Source organism: Peromyscus leucopus, chromosome 22, assembly GCF_004664715.2.
Source record: "Peromyscus leucopus breed LL Stock chromosome 22, UCI_PerLeu_2.1, whole genome shotgun sequence".
Lineage (NCBI taxonomy): Eukaryota > Metazoa > Chordata > Mammalia > Rodentia > Cricetidae > Peromyscus > Peromyscus leucopus.
The window spans coordinates 40,886,169-40,909,196 of NC_051081.1; the positions used below are offsets into that span (position 1 = coordinate 40,886,169).

The 23,028-nt window shown below is 53.9% G+C and overlaps 1 protein-coding gene across 1 annotated transcript in view; it reads left to right on the forward strand.

Annotated features, from left to right (window-relative positions):
* Hs1bp3 (HCLS1 binding protein 3) overlaps positions 1–18,073 on the forward strand; it is a 35,044-nt gene extending 16,971 nt beyond the window's left edge. Inside the window, exons 5-7 of the mRNA XM_028867604.2 lie at positions 9,162–9,316; positions 10,652–10,790; positions 15,894–18,073. Of these exons, the coding sequence (XP_028723437.1) occupies positions 9,162–9,316; positions 10,652–10,790; positions 15,894–16,149 (550 nt within the window). The 3' untranslated portion in view covers positions 16,150–18,073. The remainder of the gene's footprint in view (positions 1–9,161; positions 9,317–10,651; positions 10,791–15,893) is intronic.
* Positions 18,074–23,028: the final 4,955 nt, after the last annotated feature.

Genomic DNA, 23,028 nt, shown 5'->3' on the forward strand with positions numbered 1-23,028 from the left:
AACACCAGTGTTACTCCTGTCTTGGGGACTCTGAGCCAGGAGACCCAGGCCTTGGTTGGATACTCTTTTACGGCAGAGCACAGTCAGGGGCCGTGGTTCTGCCTGGAACCAGGTGGGGATACCGATTCCCAGGCCCCTTCCCACAGACTCTTGTCAAGGAGCCCGTGTGTGTGAGTCGTGTCCACACTCACCCCACAGCAGCCCAGGCACCAGCATAGGCAGAAGTCTGAGCGACGCCCCTACATCGTGCAGAGGGGATGGGTGAAAAGGGTACCCCCCCATCATACCTCGCCTCCTGATCCTCCGGCTCCTCTTGACTCTCTGTGCTGTCTACCCCCCTACTTAACAGGTTCTCTGAGAGCCGCAGAGACCCCCAGTAGGACCCCCATGGTTCCAGGCCCCAGCTGGCCCTGAAGTAGCGGGGCAGAATGAAAACATTCAGCCACCCTGACCCAGGGGCCCAGCTGTCCCCTGGTACTGTGTTTCCCGTGCAGGTACTGACTGCTCCTGACCCAGCCTCAGTGAAGGGGCTCTGGGAACTATGGCTGGCTAGCGCAGTGGTTTGTGCACTTTTTTATTTCAGTTGCGAAGGCTGCTCTTCAAGAGAAAAGCCTCACACAGACCCTCCATGCAAACAAGCAGGGGAACTAGATCTTTGCCCTCTGACGTGACCCTAGATAGCTTTGGAAAAGACTGGGGTCTCTTACAGCACAGTCTGAAAGCCAGCGGGAAAGCTGGAACTCCAAGATGTGTGGTCACCCCCCAAAGTAGGGTTCAGCGTTCAAATCCTACCTTTGAAGCAGGCCACAGGCGGTTTGCTGGACTCCAAGCTGTGGCTTCTTCAGTTGTGAAACAGTCAGGGTTCAAAACCAATGGGGTGGAGAAAAGGCTGTCTACCTTCAAGGAACGTTTACCATTCCCACCAGAGCCCCTAAGGGTCTAGGTGTGGTGGTATTGTGTTCCCCAAAATATTGTGTACCCTAATAAACTTATCTGGGGTCAGGGAACAGAAAAGCCACTAGATACTTAGGATAGGCAGTGGTAGGTAGCACACACCTTTAATCTTAGCATTCCAGAGGCAGAAATCCATCTGTTCCAGGATACAGCCAAGCATGGTGACTCACGCCTTTAATCCCAGAAAGCGAGCCTTTAATCCCAGGGAGTGGTAGTAGAAAGCAGAAAGGTATATAAGGCGTGAAGACCAGAAACTAGCAGCATTTGGCTTTGAGCAGCACAGTTCAGCTGAGAGCCATTGGGATGAGGACACAGAGGCTTCCAGTCTGAGGAAACAGGACCAGCTGAGAAGTTGGCCAGGCGAGGTTAGCTTGTGGTTTGCTCTGTCTCTCTGATCTTCCAGTGTTCTCCCCAATACCTGGCCTGGATTTGTTTTTACTAATAAGACTCTCTAAGATTCATGCTACATCTAGGCCCAAGAGTCAAAAAGGAAGAAAGGAAAGGTCTTTGTGAAATGTGGTTTGTGCCCTGAGGCCTTCTTCCTGTGTCTTCCACATCAGCTGAGCTCTAGAAGACAGTGTGCCTGCTTCCTTTTGTTATGCAAATCCCAGCACCAGGTAATAGTTTATGGATATCCGGGGCTTGTGCCTCCTGCCAGCTGCCCCTGAACACCTGGAGGTGGCAGGCTTGCCTCCCACATCTCTGTCCCTGAGAAGAAAGAGCCCGCTGGGCTGAGCTCTTGCTGGAACTAATGCTTACCCTGTTCCTTAGAGATAGAGTCCTGAGGGGGCTTGTCTCCCATCCTCCCGTCTAAGGCTGCTCCCAACGTCAGACATTCATAGTGTGACAGTCTATGTTCAGGAGGAGGTTGGACTCCGTGTTCTGGGTAATAGCGTTGAGGAACATTTGTCAGAAACCAGGAGCATCCAGAGAATAGGTGCCTCGGTGACCTGATGGATGGTTCAGGATTCTTTTCTTCGTGCCCAGCTGAGACCACTACCTATGCTAGGCCTGGACTTCTCTGGGTTTTTGCTTGCTTGCTTGTTTTTCAAGACAGGGTTTCTCTGTGTAGCCCTGACTGTCCTAGAACTTGCTCTGTAGACCAGGCTGGCCTCGAACTCAGAGATCTTCCTGCCTCTGCCTCTTGCCTCCTAAGTGCTGGGACTAACGTCCTGCGCCACCACTGCCTGGCTGACTTCTCTGTTTTTATGCGCTTGGATGACGTGGTGATGGGCAGTCTTTAGGAGCAGGCAGTCACCTTCCTCTATCATGCCAGAGGCTAGACTACTGTGGGATGTCGTTGGGGACAAAAGCAAAGAACAAACAAAGGCTGCTTGCTCATTCTGCAGTAGCCAGGGTGGAAGTGACCACCAGCACCTGCGTTTGCCAGAGACTCACAGGCAGGCAGGGGGCGAGAAGCCTCACAGTACCCAAAAGCGATGACAGAGTTGGACTGTCGCTGGGGTCTGTCAGCATGGGCATGTAAGGACGTCTTGGGTCTTGGGGAAATCCTTAAGGGTGCGTGTTCGTTTGGCTTGCTTTCTCTGACTGGTCCCACTAAATTGGAAGTGAAGGTGACAGATAGCCTGGCAGCTATTGATCGTGACCATTGGGGACTGGCTGTCACAGAGAGGTTGAGGTTTGGTTACCTGCGCTGTTTTCTGCCGACTCTGGCCAGAGTGTCCGTGGAAGGTGGCCCTTGTCCCCTTGTGCACATTCTCTCTCTTGGAATAACTGCAGCATGAGCAAGGCTGGATAGTCACCTTAGGGCAAAGAATGGCCCCCCTGTGGGTGACACTACTTGGTGTCCTCATGGCACATGGTGGGTACAAGGCAGAGACAATGGAACGGTGTCACCCAGAATCTAAGAAGAGGGAGTCACTGCTGAGGTACGGGTCCCTGGGGGTAGGGGTTGGCTCTGGGAAGCCTGGAGAGTTAGGCCGTTGCTTGTGCGAGGATGACATTGGGAGCCACCCCAGTGAGGGCCATCCAGGGTGGTCTCTCACGCTGGGCCTGTCTCCTCGTTAAGGTCATAATTGTAAGACGGACATCATGAAACCACATCCAGCCCCTGGCCTCCCCCGGTGCCGCCTGCACACGGGCTACAGAGCATTTTCGTAGATCTTCCTCCTAACTCCCATTTACCAGACTAGGAAAATAGAGGCTCAGAGACGGTGCTGCTGACCCAGGCGGGCCAAGTTGTCTCCCCCCCTGCACTTCCTGGGTCCCCTGCCTGAGCCCAGCTACTGACCTCTGCTCATCTTCTACCTGAAATTCCCGACTACTCCATGAGGCTACCTGACTACCTCAGGGCGGGTACCTCTCCTGGCATTCGCTGCCCTGTGGAAGCCCCGCGGGGAGCTGCTGCAGGTAAAGCTGTCCAGGGATGGAGTTCAGAAAGTCTCTATTGGACTGGCGACATTGCACAAAGAAACCCAGAACCCACATGAAGAAGCCCGAGGTGCGGGCACAGGCTCATAATCCTGGGAGTGGGGTGGTAGAGACAGGTGGATCCCTGGAGTTCACCAGCCAACTATCCAATCCTATTTGCTATACTCCAGGCCAGCTAGAGATCCTGATTAAAAAAAAAAACAAGGTGGATAGCATCAGTGTAATGACAGCTGAAGTTCTCTTTTGGCCTTCACACACATGCACAGGTATGCACACACGTGCACCTGCACACGCAGGAAAAGACCATGTTGTGGCACCCTACAAATTTTCCACAATTGGAATAAACAGCCACATTGAAGGCGAAGATAGGAGAAATGCTTTATTTGAAGCAGAAAAGTCGCCTCGTTGGCAAAGAGGTTTGTGGCCATATTTGGTGAAGCCTCATCGCCCTGGCTTTGAAGGTGGTCTGTGACTTGGCTGTGGTCCCCCAGCAGTCTGTCCAGACCCGGGGGCGGGGGGCTGGCTGTGTCTGGAGACCCTCTCTGTACCGCCCTTCCTTGCTCTCCAGTCCAGGGCAGCTGGTGCCCATCGCTGGTTGCCTGCCGTGGGAGGTGGATGAATCTGGAATGGATCCACAAGGCCCCTGGGTGGCCGGAGGGGAGGCTGCTCTCATGTGTCAATCACTGTCACCAGAAGTGCCTGAGCCACGGGGAGTGAGAGACGCTTCTTGGCCAGGCAGAGCTTTGGAGCTGTTAGCAGCAGCAGCAGCAGCCGCCGCAGCTGCCGCCGCATCTCCCTGCATGGACTGTACGCCTGCCTCAGAACGTGGCCCGGCTGTGCATCTGTCTTCCGTCAGGCTCGCAGCAGAACTGGAGTCCGTACAGCAGCATGCACATGCTCACACACGCCTGCAGCCATCCAGGGGCCCCTGCCTACCTCACACAGCCTGTACTGGGCAAGACGCCTCTTTAGGTGGCCCTGGGGGTCTGCACAGGTTCACCGGGAAGTCGGGGGTTGCTGACCCTGCCCAGTCCCTGGTGCTGAGAGGGGCATGACCCACATATCAGTAAGGTGCTTTCTCTGCTGTCGGTGCTGAGGGGGAACTGCGTGTCTGTGGACAGCTGGGTGGAGGTGTTGGCCTAGGGGAGCAGGAACACTCAGAGCTCCAGGGACTCAGATCCCAGATGAAGTATTGACCCCATCCATCTATCACTTCCGTTACAGATCTTATAATGGTGTCGTAGATCTAACTCCCTCTGGTACTTACGCTGGCCTCACCGGCCACTCATACGGCCCTGTTCCTCATGCCAGACCATGGTCTATGTATGAGCAAAGTTCTGTGAGGGTCCACTTCCCCCTCCCTCTCCTCACCATCACCTGGAGGGGTCTATGTTCCTGGTTTATGCCGAGTGTACAGAGTGACGGGCAGTTGGTCCGCCAGAGACTTCCGTCCTCAGCCCACTGGGTCAGCCACCCGTTTCCATTGCCTCCTCCAGGGATGCCTCCCTGAGCCCGCACTGTCTCCACACCCTGTGCTCCAGCTGTGACAGACTGGCTCTTCCCGGAGGGAATGGCTGGTGTCTGTGACTGCTCAGTTCACAACCTCTGGGAGCAGTCACGGATCTCAGGCATGTCTGTCCACATCAACTAGCGCAGGCACCTTGGTGTGCTTGGCGAGTGCTGGTCGTAGGAGGCACTCTGCGGGAATGGACGGGCTGCTCGCCGCTGACAGCCTGGCAAGGGGACATTGTTGGGATAGCGGTGCTGGAAGAGAGACAGGGCTTTGTAAGACGAGCGCTGAAACTGATGTGACCCTCGCTCCGTGTCTCCTTGCAGGATAAGTAGAAACAGTCTGAATTAGAGATGTGTTGTAACTCGGTCCTTCCCTCCTATCTAGTCAGCTAATCTGTCTTCCTTCTTCTATCTGATGACTATCCAGCTACATAGAGGACAAATGCCTATATGCGTGCATGCATGCCTGCTTGTCTGTCTGTTCATCTGTCTTCTTCTTTCTAGTATTTGCTGAACACCTTTCTGCAACTTTGGGACCAATCAGACAAGATCCTGCTTCCGGGTCCCAAAGCTCCCTCTCCCCTCATGTCCCTTGTCTTCTTTGGGAGGTCTGAGGAAGTGGAGTACAGAACAGCTCCGTGGGGTAGGGTAGAGTGCAGCCAGTGCCTGACTGGGCAGTCCTGTGCTGGACAACTGCTTTATTTGAGTTCAGCAAAAATCATAGATATCACCGAGTAGGACAAAACATGAGTCTGGTTTGAGGGGGACACCTGCCCAGAAGGACACTCTAGTGCCCTTTGTGCTGTCAAGGCTAGATTGGGTAGGAGCAGGGAAGTGGTTGAAACCTCAGCTGGCTTCCCTCTTCTTCAGCATCCCCTGCTCTGTGCTTCCTGCTTGCTTGCTTGCTTTCTTCTTTCTTTCTTCCTTTCTTTCTTTCTTTCTTTCTCTCTCTCTCTCTCTCTCTCTCTCTCTCTCTCTCTCTCTCTCTCTCTCTCTCTCCCTCTCTCTCTCCCTCCCTCCCTCCCTCCCTCCCTCCCTTCCTTTCTTTCTTTCGTTTGTTTTCTCTGTGTAGCTTTGGAGCCTGCCCCGAATCTCGCTCTGTATACCAGGCTGGCCTCGAACTCACAGAGATCCACCTGCCTCTGCCTCCCGGAGTACTGGGATTAAAGGCGTGAGCCGCCACCGCCCGGCACTTCCTACTATTCTTGATCCTTAGGAAACTTTGCTTCCCTGCCCTCTGAACCTTTTGCCTGGGTAGCATGTGTGTTTGATCCCCGGAGAAGGTGGTTTCTGAGTAAGGCAGTACAGGACATGGAGGGCAAAGCTACCAGAATGGCTGAGGAGCAGCCTCGAGCCTGCCCTTCTGGAGGCTCATTGTTGCAATGCCTGCTGGGTCCAGGGCCAGCGGGCAAGCAGAGGATGTTAGGATAGGTGACCAAGGGATACATTAGTGGTGGAACACAGCCTACCGTTCTCTTCCCATCCCCCAGGGCTGGTCCAGGGGATCCCACACCCAACTGATGGTTACATCCCACAAAGAGACAGGCACACAGCTCCCAGGGCCCTCCAGGCATATTGGCACAGGGAGTCTGGACTACGGTCATCCTTGCTAGGGCTGTGGCTTCTGTTAGCATTCCCCGATCAGGGCTCATTAGGACTGTGTTGATTCTGCCTGGTGGATGAGATGAAGGGGAGCCTTCCCACGAGGAGCAGCTGAGTCCACACTTCAGGATCTAAGGGGAGCTGGAGCTGAGGTTTCTGGAGGGTACTCACTAGTAGGCTAGAGATCCTGGTTCCCGTCGTTCACCCCAGTGCCCCAGGCAGAGCAGAGCACTTCACCCTGGTGGCCATGTTGATGGAAAAAGTACTAGAATAGGGACACAGATGCTGTCATTGCCTTTGAAATGTGTCCCTTCCTGTCCTGAGGAAAGCAAGGTCCATCTTATTTACGGGATATTTAAAGTAAGGAATGAGAGCATAGGATCATAAGTGGTAACCACCCTGCTGCCAGCCCCAAAATGTCCAGTCTGCTGTGTGGCCTCTGCCAGACACTCGACTGCTCTGAACCATTGCTTCTCTATCTGGCCAATGAGGCTGCTCTGACTGGTGTCTCCCAACAGGTATGTAGCCCATAGCACCAGCTGTCTAGCCTGTGGCCTTCCATATAAGTACCTTCCTGGCTTCTATAGCTTCTCTGCTCTCAGCTCTGACTGTAGGCTAGGCTGGTGGTGTCTTACTTAGGGTCCTGTTGCTGTGGTAAGACACCATGACCCACATCAACTTGGGGGGGAAGGGTTTATTTCATCTTACAACTTTGGTCCATCCATCATCCAGAGAAACCAGGGCGGGAACTCAGGCAGGAACCTCGAGGCAGAAACTGATGGGGAGGCCCCGGAGGAGCGCTGCTGCCACACATACAAGCTTGCTGTCCGTGGTTTGTTCATCCTTCTTTCCTATACAACCTGGGACCACCTGCCTGGTGGAGGTACCTCGCACAGTGGGCTGGGCCCTCTCCCACATCAATCTTCAATTAAGAAAATGCCCTATGGTGGCCTACTGGTCAACCTGATGGAGGCATTTTTCTCGATTAAAATTCCTTCTTCCCAGATGCCTTGTGTCCAGTTGACATGAAAACTAGCCAGCCCATATATCTACCTCCAGACCGTGGGAACAGTCACCTCCAAGTCCCTGGCCTTGCAGTACCCAAGGACCTGCTGCAGTTTTTTTGGCAATGGTCAGCCTCTGTGCAGTCTGCCAGTGTTGCCAACATGAGCTCAGAGATGACCTCAGTTCAGTGGAACTGGCTGCCAGGCATTCAGGCGAAAGCAATCCCAGTTTCCAGTAAAAAGAAAAGAAAAAAAAAAAAAGAAAAAAGAAAGAAAGAAAAAAGAAAAGAAAAACTTGCTGTTTCTGTTTGCAGGAATCTTGAAACAGCCGATGTGGGCAGCAGCCCCCAGGCATGAGGTCATCTTGTTAAAATACAACCAAGTTTGTCATCTGGAGGCAGTGTCCCAAAGGCAGCCCGGATCATGTGATCTAACTGCATGAAGGTTGCCTGTCCACCTGGAGCAAGACATGAAACTGTGGCACATCCCAGAAGCCCCCCTGTGACCCCCCAGTTTCCTCCTGTTGCAAGCATCCCAGGGCAAGAGCTCATCAGTTAGTGAACAGGTGTAGCAGGACCAAGCCAGCCTGATAACAGAAGAACTTCACAAAGGAGTAGGGTACCCTGGGGACCCGCAGCCTTTAAGAGAAGGAAGGCAGGTACTCTACTGAGTGAAGAGGGTCGTGTGCAGGCAAACAAAGGCTTAGGCTGTGTGATGATTACTATCATCAGTTTTTGACAGGATCTAGAATGAACTAGAAGACAGGCCTCTGGGCATACCTGGGAAGGATTTTCTGGATTGGATTAGCTGAGGTCGGAAAACCAACCCTGAATATGGGCAGCACCAGTCCATGGTCCGGTGTCCTGGACTTCCTAAGAGGGACAAAGAAAGCTGAGCCCCGACATTGATCTCTCTTGGCTTCCTGGCCGTGGCTGCCATGTGTCACCCTGAATTTGCCACCGTAGTGGGCTGTACCCTCAAACCATACACCCGAATAACCCCTGCCTTCCTGGAGTTGTGTTGTGTTGCGGTTGTTAGGTATTTTGTCAGAGAAAGAAGAAAAGTCACTGATAGGCTTCTTCCTACTAAGAAGGCTTCTCCTCATAGGCCCTGTCCCTTGAACTGGGAGCCACAGGCCACATCTGTCCCATGTCCAAGTGGCTGTGAAGAGGCCGCTTTCTGAGCTCGAGCCCCAGGAGGTGCCTGTGAGGTCCCCCCACCTTGAGAAGAGAAGCGTGTTATCAGGCCCATGGGCATGCGGTGGCGCAGCACCTGAGTGGCCCTTCTGGGTGAGGAGCTGCCTGGCCATCCGTGTCTAGTCCAGCTAGTCCCCGGCATCTCCCTGTCCTTCCAGTGCCCATCACTGCAGTCACAGTATGAGACTGCCTCGGTACCACGTGACCCAGCTCATTCCTAGTACACGCTCAAGCCCTTCCCCTCCCATCTCCCTCCTCTTGTCTGTTTGACCCCCTTGGGTCAAGAAGACCTGTGTGTTGGAGATTTGAGGATCACTGAGGTTGCTCCGCCTGCTAAGATGGCTCTGCTTGGGCTGCCCTCCACCTTCCTGTGCTCCTCTTCTGACCTGCTCTTCTACGGCCCTTGGCATCCAGAAGGCCCCCAGCTGACCTGGGAACCTGGGAATGACCAGTAGGCCACCTGTGCACTCATGAGAATCCTTACCTTGTGTTTTATTTCCAGCTCCAAGAAGCCCAAGAAACGCCCAGAGGTGGCCACGAGGCCCAAGCCTTCACCTCGACTCACTATCTTTGACGAGGAGATAGACCCTGATGCGGGCCTCTTTAGCCCAGGCGATAAGGCGTCCCCTCTGAGACCTCTGGGGACCGCACAGGACTGTAAGTACTGGTGTTGGCCTGGAGTTTGGTGACCATCTGTGTGTGTGTCCCTGAACAAGCGAGTCTCATCTTTGTCCTGTTTAGATGGAATACAGATTAGGTATGTGGAGATTTTTCTGCGGGACAATCGGAGCCTCACACCTGGTGTCCCCACAGGCTGGAACATTTTGGCATTATACACTTATTCTGAATGTCCTATACAGGAAGAGAATGACCCCCCCCCTTTTTTTGGTTACTTAGAGACCTAGTCCCCTGGTTATGTCTGTAGCTACATGGGCACTAGAGTTCCCTGGACCCTGGAAAGAGGATGCTGGCCTACCTTGTACAATTTTTAATTTGAATGATTGCATGCCACCCACATAGACTCTACTGCAAGGCGTGGTGCAGGGTCCAGAGGGGATGCTCAGTAGCTTTGGGACTCCTCCATGAGTCTCTCTGACCTTTCCTCATGCCTGCCCAGGCCCTCCCTCCTCCTCCCCGCCAGGGAGAGTTGATGGTAACTTACTGATTCATCCTGCGCTTGGTGAGCGTCCACAAGGGAAGGTCAAGCTCAGATTCCCCAGCCTTAAATCTAGAGCCCCCAGGGAGCTAGAGATACATAGTATCGCCCAAAAATTTAGCACAGCACGGATCTCTTTCAGGGCTGAACAGAAACGCGGGTTCCCATAGGACAGCGGGCATCCTGGGAAGGAGTGCAGTGGTGGACCCCGAAAGACCAGGGGGCCTGGCCAGCTCCACTGGGGAAAGATTTTTTTTTTTTTTGGAGCTGAGGATCGAACCCAGGGCCTTGAGCTTGCTAGGCAAGCACTCTACCACTGAGCTAAATCCCCAACCCTGGAAAATGCTTTCAAGTAGAGATATGATTGATACTCCCAAAGAGCAGCTGTGAGTGGGTCCGGTGGGAGACGGTTGGGAAGACCTGGGCTTACTGAAGGTGCGCCCCATGAGCAGTTCGTGTCTGCTGCCCCTGCTCCTCATTCACGACCTTGGCAAGATCCGTGGCTGGTGGATGCCCCCGGTCCCTACTCATCTGTACTGGTGGGCAAGCTCAGGGGTCCAGTCCTGGGGTGGGGCTGGTGCATTATCCTGAGAAGCCATTGACCCCAGCAGTGAGCAGCCCTCAAGGACTGGAACAGAGCCAGGGCAAGGTGGACAGGCAGCTGAGACCTTTATAGAGGTGATAGGCCCTTGTCCTCCTTCTGCCCCACGGGCCCCCAGAGATCCGCTGCCATTGCCCGCTTCCTTGGGTGTAATACGAGGCTCAGCAGGCCTGCTTTCTGGCGGCTGAGGCCAGACCAGCGTTTCTTCATGCCCTCTGTTCCTTCTTTCCCACAGCCCTGAAGCTGTTCGACGACCCTGATCTTGGCGGGGCTGTCTCCCTGGGTGACCCTTTACTGCTGCCGACCGCCCGGGAGAGTGGAGGGCCCGCATCCAGCCCGGAGGAATACAGAGATGCCTCCAAGGAGCTGTTCAGGTACCGTTGTCCCCCGGGGAAGACTTCAGAGGCTCTTACCCTGGTGTGAGAGTGTTTTACTAGCTTCAGCCCACAAGGGAGGGATCCGGGCCTAGCCAAGTCCTGTGGCCACGCGTGGCCGCTCCTGGCTATAAGAGAGTGAGGATTTGCTCAGGGAAGGCTGTCAGCAGCCAGGGCAGCCCCACTGGTTCCAAGGAGAACCGTGTTCCTTTTCTTTTCACACTTCTATTTTAATAGCCTCTTTAAGGGGATAAAATAACTCAATTATGTAATTCATGGACAAGTATAATTGGCATACGTGGGTTTGGGAACACATAAAACTGACCCTTGATGTACTTCATGCTCAGAGGGGACAGAGCACAAATGTACTGCAGAACAATGGCCAGTCCACCAGGAGGGTCCTATCCGAGGGAAGGGAAAGTCAAGATTAATCTGTTATCTGAAGGCTGATGTGAAAAAGAAAATACTATTTCCATGTGTGTCCAGCATTGTAGGAGCGTTGCCTCACCACAGATAATCTTATTTACCCTTCACACAGCCTCTAAGATGTTGCTGTTCTCTGCAATTACAGAAAATAGTATAGGAAAGATCACTTGCCTGACGCCACCACTCGGTATCACCCCGTGCGTGTCACCCCTCTCTGTTCCAGTGGGAGCCCCGAGCCCTTGGAAGAGAGGCTGGGAGACCTGCCTTCCTGCCTCAGGCTGTGGGGTCTCCCTGACTTCTTGTGCAACAGCCTGCTTCCAGTTGCTTCCATGCTGGTGTCTCTGCCTCCCAGTCCACGCTCCCAGCATGCAGTATATGCTTGGTGACGTGCATAGAGTGAGCCGCCTCTTTCCAGGAATGGTTTATATGGCACCGAGGCCTGTGGTCCAGGGAGGCTGTCATCCGCACCCCTCGTTAGCAGCCCCAGGCTATTACACAGCCCTCTAAGTGCCTGCCAAGCCTGAGTCACCTCGATGGCGGGCTTGTATTTACATCTCCCAGAGGCCCCTGGCATCTGTTCACTCCCTCATCATGTGTCCTCGCTCCTGACATCCTGCTGGCTGGGAGGAGCCGGGATCATTGTTATTCCATTCGGGAGGAAACTGAGGCACAGGGAAGTCTGGCAGCAGGGTCTGTGCCCGTGGGACAGATGTCATGGAGCCTCTCTAGCAGCACATATTAGAAACCCTTTGCTTTCCATCCCACGTCCCACCGATCCTGGTTCTGTGGGTGTGTCAAGGCAATTTTCACAGGGTTCTGTGGCCAGCTGACATCAGCTTTAAACGGGCTTGTCATGCACAAGCAAACACCGCCACGCAGCATTTCATGGCCTTATTGGTCCCTGGGCCCCTTCCTTCTCATCGTGCCTCCCTGTCTTGCACGGCCCCCTGGGAATCACGGTGTAAAGAATATGGGCTTTGCATCCCTGCCTCCCTCCATTAACAGACATCTGGTGGTGAAGCCTTGGCTTCTTGAGAGCAGGAGCCAGAAATTATTATTCTTTGTGCCTACCTTGTTCCTGTTCAGGCAGTAATTGGACTTCCTCCGGATAGCGGGCTCTCGCTCCTCCGTTATTCTGTTAGCCACTCACCTCAGCATCCATTCTCCTGTGGCAGCAACGTTGGAGCTGCTGAATAGACCAAGCAGAGTTCAAGAGGCCCCTCGAGCAGGCCTTGAAGTCGCTCTGTAGCTGGGTTCTGCCCTCTGTGGGGGCTTAGGAGGGAGTAGAGAGCTACGACTTAGGGGCACAGAACACTTCAGGACAACCACTTCAACTGCTGTGGTTGACTTCGAACCACAGATCTGGACAGAGAGAGGAGATGAACCTCGTGTTAGTTAGACCAGATCTCAGGAGCCTGTGTAACCATCCATGTGCTAAGGGTGGCTGTACTGGCCCTGCTGTGGCTGGCCACCCAGGGCACCCCTCCCAACCTCAGCAGACCGGGCTGCAACTTGTTCCAAGGAGTCATGGCTGTGCTTGAAATCGGTCTCAGGTCTTTCCTAAAGAACTTTGGCCGGGCGGTGGTGGCACACGCCTTTAATCCCAGCACTCGGGAGGCAGAGGCAGGTGAATCTCTGTGAGTTCGAGGCCAGCCTGGTCTACAGAGTGAGATCCAGGACAGGCACCAAAGCTACACAGAGAAACCCTGTCTCAAAAAACAAAACAAAACTCCGAAGCTAGCTCTGCCCTTTTGAGCTTTTTGTGGGCACCCTCTGGAGAAGGTAAAGGAAGCCAGCTCCTGACCCAGGGAAACAGTGGCTGCCTGGAAAAAGCTGAGACACATGGGAGCTGAGACTGGCAGGAGCCGCCTTCCCACGGGTGACGACACCTCCCTACAGTGGCTGGTCTTTCTAGAAACTGACCCACCCATTCCCTCTGGGTCTAGACTTTGTGTTCACTTCTCTGCTACCCAAGCAGGTTCTGGAAGTCCCGGTCACCCCAGAAAGCAGACAGGGCAATCCAGAGCTCCCAAGTAGCTGAGTCCTAACAGGCAGTTCTCTGGGACCATGATGCACTGTGAATCTCTGTGCTCACCCAGGCCTCTTCCAGGCCTCGGAGGACCAGAGCATTGTTTAGACCAAATGTTCCTCTTTCTGCTCCTGTCTCCCTCCCCCACGCCAGTCCTGCTGGGGTGCTCTTGTCCCTCTGCAAGGACAGAGAGCCACCATCACGCTGGCCTGAATCCTTTTGCTTTTTGTTCCCACTGCCTTTGCTCTGTTGTTCCCCTCTCCGGGATCCTGCCAGTTCATGTCAGGGCCATCTCTCCTCTTCCTGTCCTTAGGAACCCTTCCCCACCTTCCCTGGCCACACCCTGCCCTAGCCATCCGTGACTCCTTGGCACCTGCCTTTGTTCAGGTCCTCTCTGGCCAGCAGGGTTGGGGTGGCCCTGCGGGAGGAGGGAGGCAGTGGCTCTCGTCTAGCTAATGGCCGCCCTGTTTAACACCCGGTGGCTGTCAGTCAAAGTCAGTGTGCGCAGGAGGCCCTCAGACTTGGGAAGTACTTTCTGCGTTGTTTAATTTGACCCTTGTAAGGATTCCTGTGAGGTTAGGGGAGCAAGAACCAGCCATCCTATACGGATGAGCAGACTGAGAGAGCCAGAGAGGTGGCGTGGCCTGAGGCCACTTGCTGGGGGGCTGCCTGATAAGAAATGGAAACCAGGCTGGGTGGTGGTGGCGCACGCCTTTAATCCCAGCACTCGGGAGGCAGAGGCAGGCGGATCTCTGTGAGTTCGAGGCCAGCCTGGACTACCAAGTGAGTTCCAGGACAGGCACCAAAGCTACACAGAGAAACCCTGTCTTGAAGAAAAAAAAAAGAAAAAAGTAGAAGCTAGTCCTGCTCACGGCTGCTCTACAGCACTAATGGCCCCCTTCCCTTCCTGGGGATGAGGAACCAGAGCGTGGAGAAGCTACGTGCCTCCCTTGACCCCCTCGGCACCGCCCCAGGTTGTCGGCTTTTCCGCGGCTGTGCTCATCTAACCTGGCATGGCTGAAGGACACCTGTGGAAATAACTGTCAGCACGAGGGACAGCCCCTCCCTGACGCTGGAGAAGGGACCTCCGTGCAGGGGTACCCAGGAAGGTGACCGCCCTCTAGAGAGCCCCAGCCTCTTATGGGTCAGGTACTTTTTTTTTTTTTTTTTTTTGGTTTTTCGAGACAGGGTTTCTCTGTGTAGCTTTGCGCCTTTCCTGGAACTCACTTGGTAGCCCAGGCTGGCCTCGAACTCACAGAGATCTGCCTGCCTCTGCCTCCCGAGTGCTGGGATTAAAGGCTTGCGCCACCACCGCCCGGCTTGAGTCAGGTACTTTGTAATCCTCACCCTCGCCGTGGAGCCCAAGACAGGGCCCTTCACTTCACTAGAGCTCAGTCTGTTGCCTCTGTAGAGTGGGGTTTGTCTCTGCTCCCAGACAGCGTGTTGAGAACGCATCAAACAAACTGGAGACATGGAAAGGCCCGACCTGTGGTATTCGTTTGCCGCAGCACCGAATGGGCTGACGGGTGGAGTGGGTTGGCGGAGGTCTGTGTTGCACGTCCAGTTTCTCCGCTGGGAACCTCACAACGCAAGCTCCCCTGGCCTAAGAACGGTTGGGCAGTGGGCCGTCCGTCCAGCTAGTCAGTAGTCAAGCAGGCTCTCCTCCTTGCCAGTCACCAGGGCAGCCTCAATCCCATCAGCCGGTGGGCAATCTGAGGATTGTGCCATCACCCAATCTTTAAAAGAAAAATTTTTTTTTAAATTTTATTTCTTTGTGTGTATGGCTGTTTGGCCTGCATTTGTATCTGTGCACCATGTGTACAGTGCTCTTAGAGGCCAAAAGAATTAAATTCCCTTAAACCGGAGTTACAGGTGGTTGTGAACCTCGGTGTGAGTGTTGAGGTTCGAACCTGGGTCCTCTGGAAGAACAGCCAAAGCTCTTAACTGCTGAGTCATTGCTGCAGACTCACATGACCCAATGTTGGTGAGTCCTGGCTGAGTCCACTCCAGCCTTTATGGGGCTCTGTCTAGAACCCAGTGACTCAGAGAGATAGGCCTTGGCCAGCAGGCCCCATCCCACAGCAGCTCAGAATCCCATGTTCACTGCTTCTCTAGGTAAACTGATTTAGCTTGATGTTGGGCGTCCTGGATCAGGCATCCTTGTTAGGATGTAACTTAGGCACGACTGTAACTTAGTGCCCTCTCAATGAGCCACCCAGCCTCTCAGACTATAGCTTCCTGTCTGTAAAAAAAAAAAAAAGCCACACATATGTCCTTCCCTGAAGTCGGGATTTGAGAGAGAGGTGATGTTTCTAAAGTGCCCAGTGAAGGTCAGGAGTCTGGTACCAGATAGCATGCAGTTATTTCTAAAGGGCTAGGAGGGAAGTCCTCTGAAGACACCAGCAGGTTTGGAGTCACCGCCGAGGGACTGGCTCTACCCTGGCTGCTGTAGAGGTGGGGGTGGGAGGTCAGAAAGCCCCGCCCTTGGGCTTCTCCTCAGTGCTGGTTGGATGGTACAGTGCACGAGGCCTTGACATGAGGCAAGCCGGGAGCTCTTCAGTGCCCATGCGCGGAATGGTGTTACTCCAAACTCTTGTTTCTTTTGTGGATAGAGTTGCATTCTAAGACTGCTCTCTTTGGTTCCCTAGAGTTGAAGAGGACCTGGACCAGATTCTGAGCCTAGGGTCTGAACCTAAACCCAAGCCCCAGACTAAGCCCAAGCCTCAAGTCCCAGCTAAGCCGGTACCGCCCAAGAAACCAGCTGCGCCCACCTCTGTGGGCCCGGCAGAAACTGGGGCTGGCCCGCAGAAGCAGCAACAGATCCAGGCCATGGACGAAATGGACATCTTGCAGTACATCCAAGACCACGACACACTTGCCCAAGCCTCCCCCAGCCTCTTCTGACTTCAACCCCCTCCAACCTCTATTGGGTCTGCGGCTGGCTGCATGACCTCCGGGGGAAGAGGCCTGTTTGTGAGTACGTGGGTTCTGTCTCCAAGGCAAGGACCACGAATGGAAGTGGAAGCCTGGATGCCCCCATCCCGGTACCACACGGTTTCCTTTTCTCCTGGGCTGTGGGATGGACAAGGACTCTCTGTCCAGCGTAGAGTTGGGAACATCATAGGAATCAAGCTGCCTTGTCCCAGCCCAGCTGACTGTAAAGAGGTGTGGGCCTCACATGGCTCAACAGGGGCCTGACCTCAGAGCTGGAGTGAGATCAGAGGACAATGTCCACCAGGGAAGGGACGCCTTCCACATGCTTGTATTCACTGGCTCTGCCAGCTCAGTGCAGGAAGGAAGGCTTACCTGAGCCTAGGTTGGGCTAACAGGGGTACCTCTGGAGTCTCTCCTTAGCATGGCTGCTCAGGCCCAGCTATCCAGACTGCCTTGACCCAAGTCCCTTCTGAATCCCCTTGGGCTTTCTGTGCTAAAAGGAAAAGTTAGGCCCAGCCTTGCCTCTCTAGGGCACGGAGGACTTCCAGAACTCCAGGTCTTCCATTTCCTGTCCCACGAAGGGCCTGGCCAGCCCATGGCTCCTTGGATGCAGGTGTCAACAAAATGGCTCATAGCATCTCCCAGAGCTTGACCTCTGGGGTATGAGGCGATGAGGTTTTTCCTCCAAGACCTTGTCTGCCCTCAGGATCTGAACTTGTTAGCTTTTTTTTTCCGGTGGAGCCACCAGCCAAGGAGAAGGAGCCATGCACCAGGACAATCGACCCTGTGCCTTCCAGTAGATGGAGTCTCCTGGAGCAAAGAATGTCAGAGTATATTCTTTGTGTTAGGAACTAGTTTTTATTTTTGTATGAAACACATAGTTTTTTGTTGTTGTTTTTTTTTTAACAAAATGCAGCTGTTTTGTTTCTTGGCTCAGTTGTGCTTCACAGAGGCATTAGAAGGGCCCACTCAGGTCCAGGAGCCACCGTCAGGAGCTCCCGAGTGGCACTGTCCAGTCGCTTGCTGCTGTCAGCGTCTGGGGTCCCCGGCTCTTACCTTGTAATAAGACCTACAGGAGCAGGCTGGGAGTCCCAGGTCTGACCTGGCTTGCATCTTTCTTACCGTGTCCCTTGTCAGCCGCCTAGTTCTGAGCAGGGCCAGATGGATGAGAGGGCGCAGATGGTCGTAGGCGGAGGAGCAGAGCCAGATTGAGGGTCTCCTCAGAGCCTAGAACTGACCCCAGATAGCCCCTACCCCAACTCTACTTTCCGTTCACGAGCAGGCCTTCACCCCTTCCCATCTCTTGGTGCCCAGAACCCTGCCCGGGCCCCGGGAGCCCTCCACCCCCACCCCCAGCTCCCTCTTGACTGACTGCAAAGGAAAGTTCAGTAAGTAGGGAGAGGCCACATGGCCACATGACCCAGTCCTCTGCAGAGCCTTCCAGCTGTGTTCCCAGGCCTCCCTAGACACTTCTTCTTCCTCTATATCCGTTCCTCTGTGCCTTGGCTACCAGCTCTCTACCTCTCTTTCACACACACACACATACACACACACACACACACACACACACACACACACACACACACACACACACACACACCTTGCACCCAAAGTGGGTGTTAGATCAGCATAGGAAAAATGGGTGTGTAGGGGTTTCCATGGGCCAATTCCCAGGCGATATCCCTAACAAGACCTGAGCTACCATTCTCTAGTGTGGTTTTGGTCACTAGTGGGGATTTGTCTGCTGTGGAGCTTTTGGGATACCCTGGCACGGGTGTTTTGCTCCGCAGATGGCAGTTTTCCAATCATGACTTGGTTTGTTCCCAGGTCTGTGACCTACATAGCTGATCTGTGTCTTCCGGTTATCCAGTAAAGTCTGTGGGTGACAATGCCACATCTTTAGTGTTGTTCTTTTCCGTGCCTGGGCTGATGGGAGAGAGGTGGTGGTGGTGGTGGTGGTGGTGGTGGTGGTGGTGGTGGTGGTGGTGGTGGTGGTGGTGGTGGTATGTGTAGGGGATTGTCCTTTGTAACCACAGAAGATACTCTATATTTACTAACACTCTCTCTGTGTCTCTCTGTCTCTGTCTGTCTGTCTCTCTGTGTCTGTCTGTCTGTCTGTCTGTCTCTCTCTCTCTCTGTGTGTGTGTGTGTGTGTGTGTGTGTGTGTGTGTGTGTGTGTGTGGTGGGGAGCTGGGATTGTCCTTTGTAACGAGGGAAGGTACTCTGCTAACTCTGACGCTTTCTCTCTCATCCTCTGTCTGTCTGTCTGTCTGTCTGTCTCTCTCTCTCTCTCTCTCTCTCTCTCTCTCTCTCTCTCTCTCTCTGTCTCTCTCTCTCCCACCCTCCCTCCCCTCTCTCTGTGATGGGGAGCTAAGATTATCCTTTGCAACCAGGGAAGGTATTCTATCTATATCTGCTGACTCTGCCCCAGCCCTCTTAGCTGGGACCAGGAGGAAGGAAGGATTCTAGTCTTTCCCACTCTGTAAACTGAGGCAGAGGGCCCAGAGGTCCAGGTCCAGTGGAGCTTCTGGCCAGTAATCACTCAGCCAAGCCCTGTGTAGAAAGAGGACCCCCTCTCCCCAGATCCTCATCTTGGGTACCACGTGGGGCTGGAATTGTCATGATTTCAGGCATGCCCTGCCTGGTGGATGTCCACAGGCCTGGCCTTGCTCTCCAACACCCTAAGGTGCTACTTTGCCTTGGGTTCTGCAGCAAACAACTTTACAGGCTGCCGTCCCCTGCAGAGCAAACAGCTTCCCAGGGATTCTCAGGCATGTACAGAGAGCAGGCTGAGCCACTCCATAGTCAGGATTGAATTAGAATCTTTGTTCTTAAGAAGGAACCATCCGGCTGTTCTGAGGACTCAGACTCGGGAGGCCTGCCTCAGTTCAGATGTCTCCATGCAAGAGAAACCGGAGGGTGAACAGCAGCGTGTGTTTGTTTTGAAGGCTATTATGGGCCCCGTGGGCAGGATGTGTTACCAGCGGCTGCATCCGCTGCTCCCTTCCTCCTATCATTGTTCTTCTCAGAACATCGTGAACTTGGGACAGTTCTGGAAAGTCCCAGTTCTAGGGCTAATCCTGGCCACGTTTGCATCCTGAGCTCTGCTGGGAAGTGCCCACCTACTGAATACAGGGACCATTTCTGCGCCTCTGCGCATCGGCATATGCTTAAGGATCTGCTCGGAGGCCGGAACCCTTGCATCAGAGGCTAACCACAGCCAAGTCTTGCTCTTTAGGATCTGCGGTTTCTGTTCCCACCTGTCACCTGGGCTCTGTGTCCCCAAACTGCCGTGGATTTAATGCCCAGTGTCAGGCCGATGTGGAAGGCTGTCTTTAGTTTTCTGGCTCACTCGCCACCTGGCTGTACATATTTGGAGAAAGAGAACCACAAAGCCACCAGTGCGTCTCCTGCCTGGTTGGCAGGCACTTCCCAGTGCAGCTGTATCTCCACACAGGCAGATGGATGCTCAGCGCAGACCTGATGCACAAAGCCCCTTGGAGTGGCTGAGCTCTCTGTTCCAGCCTAAGATGCCCCGAAGCCCATAGACTGCTGTTTGGGGCCACCACCATCATACTCTGTACTCTAAGGACCTCTGACTAGGGAAAGGTGGCCAGGGACCGGTAGAGGAGTGACATGAACAGCTAGCCAGCTCTTCTCATGTGACTTACCACACCTTGGTGAGGAGGTGGTCAAGTTGGGGCCATGGAAGCTTCTGGATGTTTGTCCACCCAGGCTGTAGCATGATGGTGCTGGATTCACATAACCAAAACGTCTCATCTGTGCTGGAAGCTTCAGGAGCTGGTCATAGAGGAAGCTCTGTCCAAGACAAGCTGCCTACCAAGCGGCAATGGTCAGAGCCTGTGGATTCACCTCAGCGAGCCTGTTATCATCAGCATTGGCCGTTGAATACATGCTGGGCATTGTGCAGTGCATAAATATGACTTGCAAACATCAGTCCCACCTCACTTGCTGACCCTCAGCTCTTATTTCCCTGGCCAGAGGGAAATAATAATTAACCAGGCCAGAGCTGCTGGTTAGAGGGGCTAGAGATCAGGCCTCTCAGGTCACACTCGGGATAAAGCTGCATGCAGCCTCTAGCACAGAGATCAAGAGCTTAGCAAATGGCTCCGTGCGTGGGCTTTCCCTCTGTGGATAACGTTCCTCTGAAAATCCTGATGCTTCTCTGCCAACTCAGCAAATAGCACAGCCTCCCGTCACTTTTTTTTTTTTAGTAAAACTAGATTAGTTAAATTCCTACAACCAAGTTGACCAGTCATATGCAATTCTCCATCTCCAGACAGTGTTCAGTGGGTGCCTACTGTGTGCAGAACTGTGTCCTATCAACACAGGGTATCAGGTGTCCTAGGGAAACAGAACAGAAGCACGTCAGTCCTGTGACGGAAGGACCACGTTTTGAAGTAGAGCTGGAAAAGTGAACACAAGCCGTCGGGAGCAAGAAGGGGGCACAGAGCAGACAGTGTGAGTGGAGGAGAGGCAGGCAGGAGTTTGGCGTGCACGGCTCTAGGGCTCAGAGGACACAAGGAAGAACAGGCTGTCTAGATAGTGAACATCCCTGTTGACCTACTGTCTGCAGGGCCTGCTCCAGGCACGGAAATGGACCTGATGGAAAATGAGTCATTCGACTTGGTCCTCCCAGAAGCCATCTAGCTTCAGTTCCATTCTTTAGGCTCCCGCCCAAACGTCCAACACCACCAAAACGTTTCCCTCTCTCTGCTACCTGCCAGCACATATCGTCTGTTCTGTGCATCCTGGCCCGGGTTTTTGGTCTCCGCATAGGTATCTGAGATCATCCCTAACAAAGTGAATCTAAACAAAACAACAACAACAACAACAACAAAAGTCCTCCTTAACAGTTCTGGAACATAATGCGTGGGTATGTATAGCCTCCAAGGACCACCTCCTACTTCTCCCTGGCTGCTGGGGACTGCTGAGCCACCCTGGGCATATCCCAGCATGTGTCCAGCTTCATCCTGGTCTCTGCCTCCAGCTTCATGGGACTTGTGCCCCGTGTGTCTCTTGTCTTCACACAGTGGAGTGGTCTCTCCCACATCTCTGTGCACCTCATTCCCCTTCGTAAGAACGTTAGCCATGACGCTAGTGTCGCCCGATCTAGTATACAATACACTTCATTCGCTCTTAACCATGTTCACAGCCTCGATCCCTCAGAAACCATCCTCACAGCTTCTCAGCCTTCCTATTGCTTTGGCCCTTCAGCACAGTTTCCCCATGCTGTGGTGACCCCACCCCCCACCCCCAACCATAAAATTATTTTCATTGCTACTTCGTAAGTGTAATTTTGCTACTGTTATGAATCATAATATAAAAAATATGCAGGATATCTCTGATATGCGACTTCTGTGAAAGGGTCATGCGACTCCTCAAGGGGTCGCGACCCACAGGTTGAGAACCACCGTTCTGGGCTCAGGCTTGAAATTCGAGGAGACCCTCTTCAATCCATTTTATCCACCTCCTGCCTTGGACATTCGCCATTCACAAGTGTCCCCGGGCCAACAGTATTCCCTCCCCCCTTGTCTTGTCATACTGGGTTCTGGTGCTGCATCCGGCTCTGTGCGGAGCCCGTGGTTTGGCGTCTGTTCTTTGTGCATCCTGCCCGACTAAGCTTCATTGACTCTCAGAGATGTCTCTGCTAATGGTGGAGACAGCGACATGCCTGCCCTCCTTCCTACAGGGCAGGGGAGGCCTTTTCTGGAGCCTTACCTGCCCTCCGGAACATTGTCTTTGTGTGGCTGGCTCTGCATAGCCCACCCTTCCCAGGCAGCTGGCTCCTGGGCATCCCTCCTGGCATCTCTCCGTGATCCTCTCACTCAGCCTCTGAGGGAGTCAGCCAAGGCTCTGAGGAAGCCATGGTGGCTGGCGCCTGGCGGAGCATGAAGGCCATGTGCCCCTCTCTCAGAACTGGCTGGCCCACGCTGGTTTCCTGCCTCTGGGGTGCAGGCTCTTGGCCATGCTTGCTTGTCTTTTCATTTTTGGCTTAATGGCCACTTTACTGACTTCCTCTGACATGTGCTGTAGGTCCTGGAGGGCTATTTTTTTAGATTAGAAAGTAGGACAGCGGACTCCGTGTCCACCTGTCTCCCCGGCATCCAAAGCTGCAGAGAAGCTGACCCTACAGTAACCTCACTTCCTGCCCCAGCCTGGTGTTCGGCTCCAGTGCGGCTTCTTTCTGGTTGTCTGAGTGGCCCTAGGATTCGAACCCGGGCCTTCTGGACTGTGACATCCCTAAGAGGGAGGACCAGAGATTGAGTGGAATGGGGAGCTGTGGTGATGCTGTAGAGTACAGGTGTTGAGTAAGAAGAGACTCTCATCTCATTAACGGTTGGTCCGCAGGGTTGGGTAGTGACATTCCTCCCCCCGCCTTACGGTGGCTTGGGGACCACGGAAGATGGCAGCACAGAATCACCTGATCCACCGAGGCCGGGGTCATGCTGTTTGGGCGTGGGCCATCGAGGATGTGGGAAGGAGGGTGGATGGAACACGCTGGAAACCAGCCCTTCGGATGGGGCTCAGTCCTAACAGCAGGGCAGTGGGAGCAGCGACCTCCTCCCAGCACCATGGAGATGAGAAAATAAACACATCTTCCTCTCTCTCCCAGCCCCTGACCTTTTGTTCAGAGCTGCGGGCTGGGTGCCGTTGGAAGGAGGCTGTGCACAGAGGCAGCCGCCTGCATGGCTTCCCTGTTCTCCCCTCAGCTTCGCCTCCATGCCTCGCTCCCACTGGATAGCAGAGCGATCACACACACACACACCCCCTTCTTTCCAGAAGCCACACACAGACACTGAGGCATGGATGTTCACGGCGATGTTA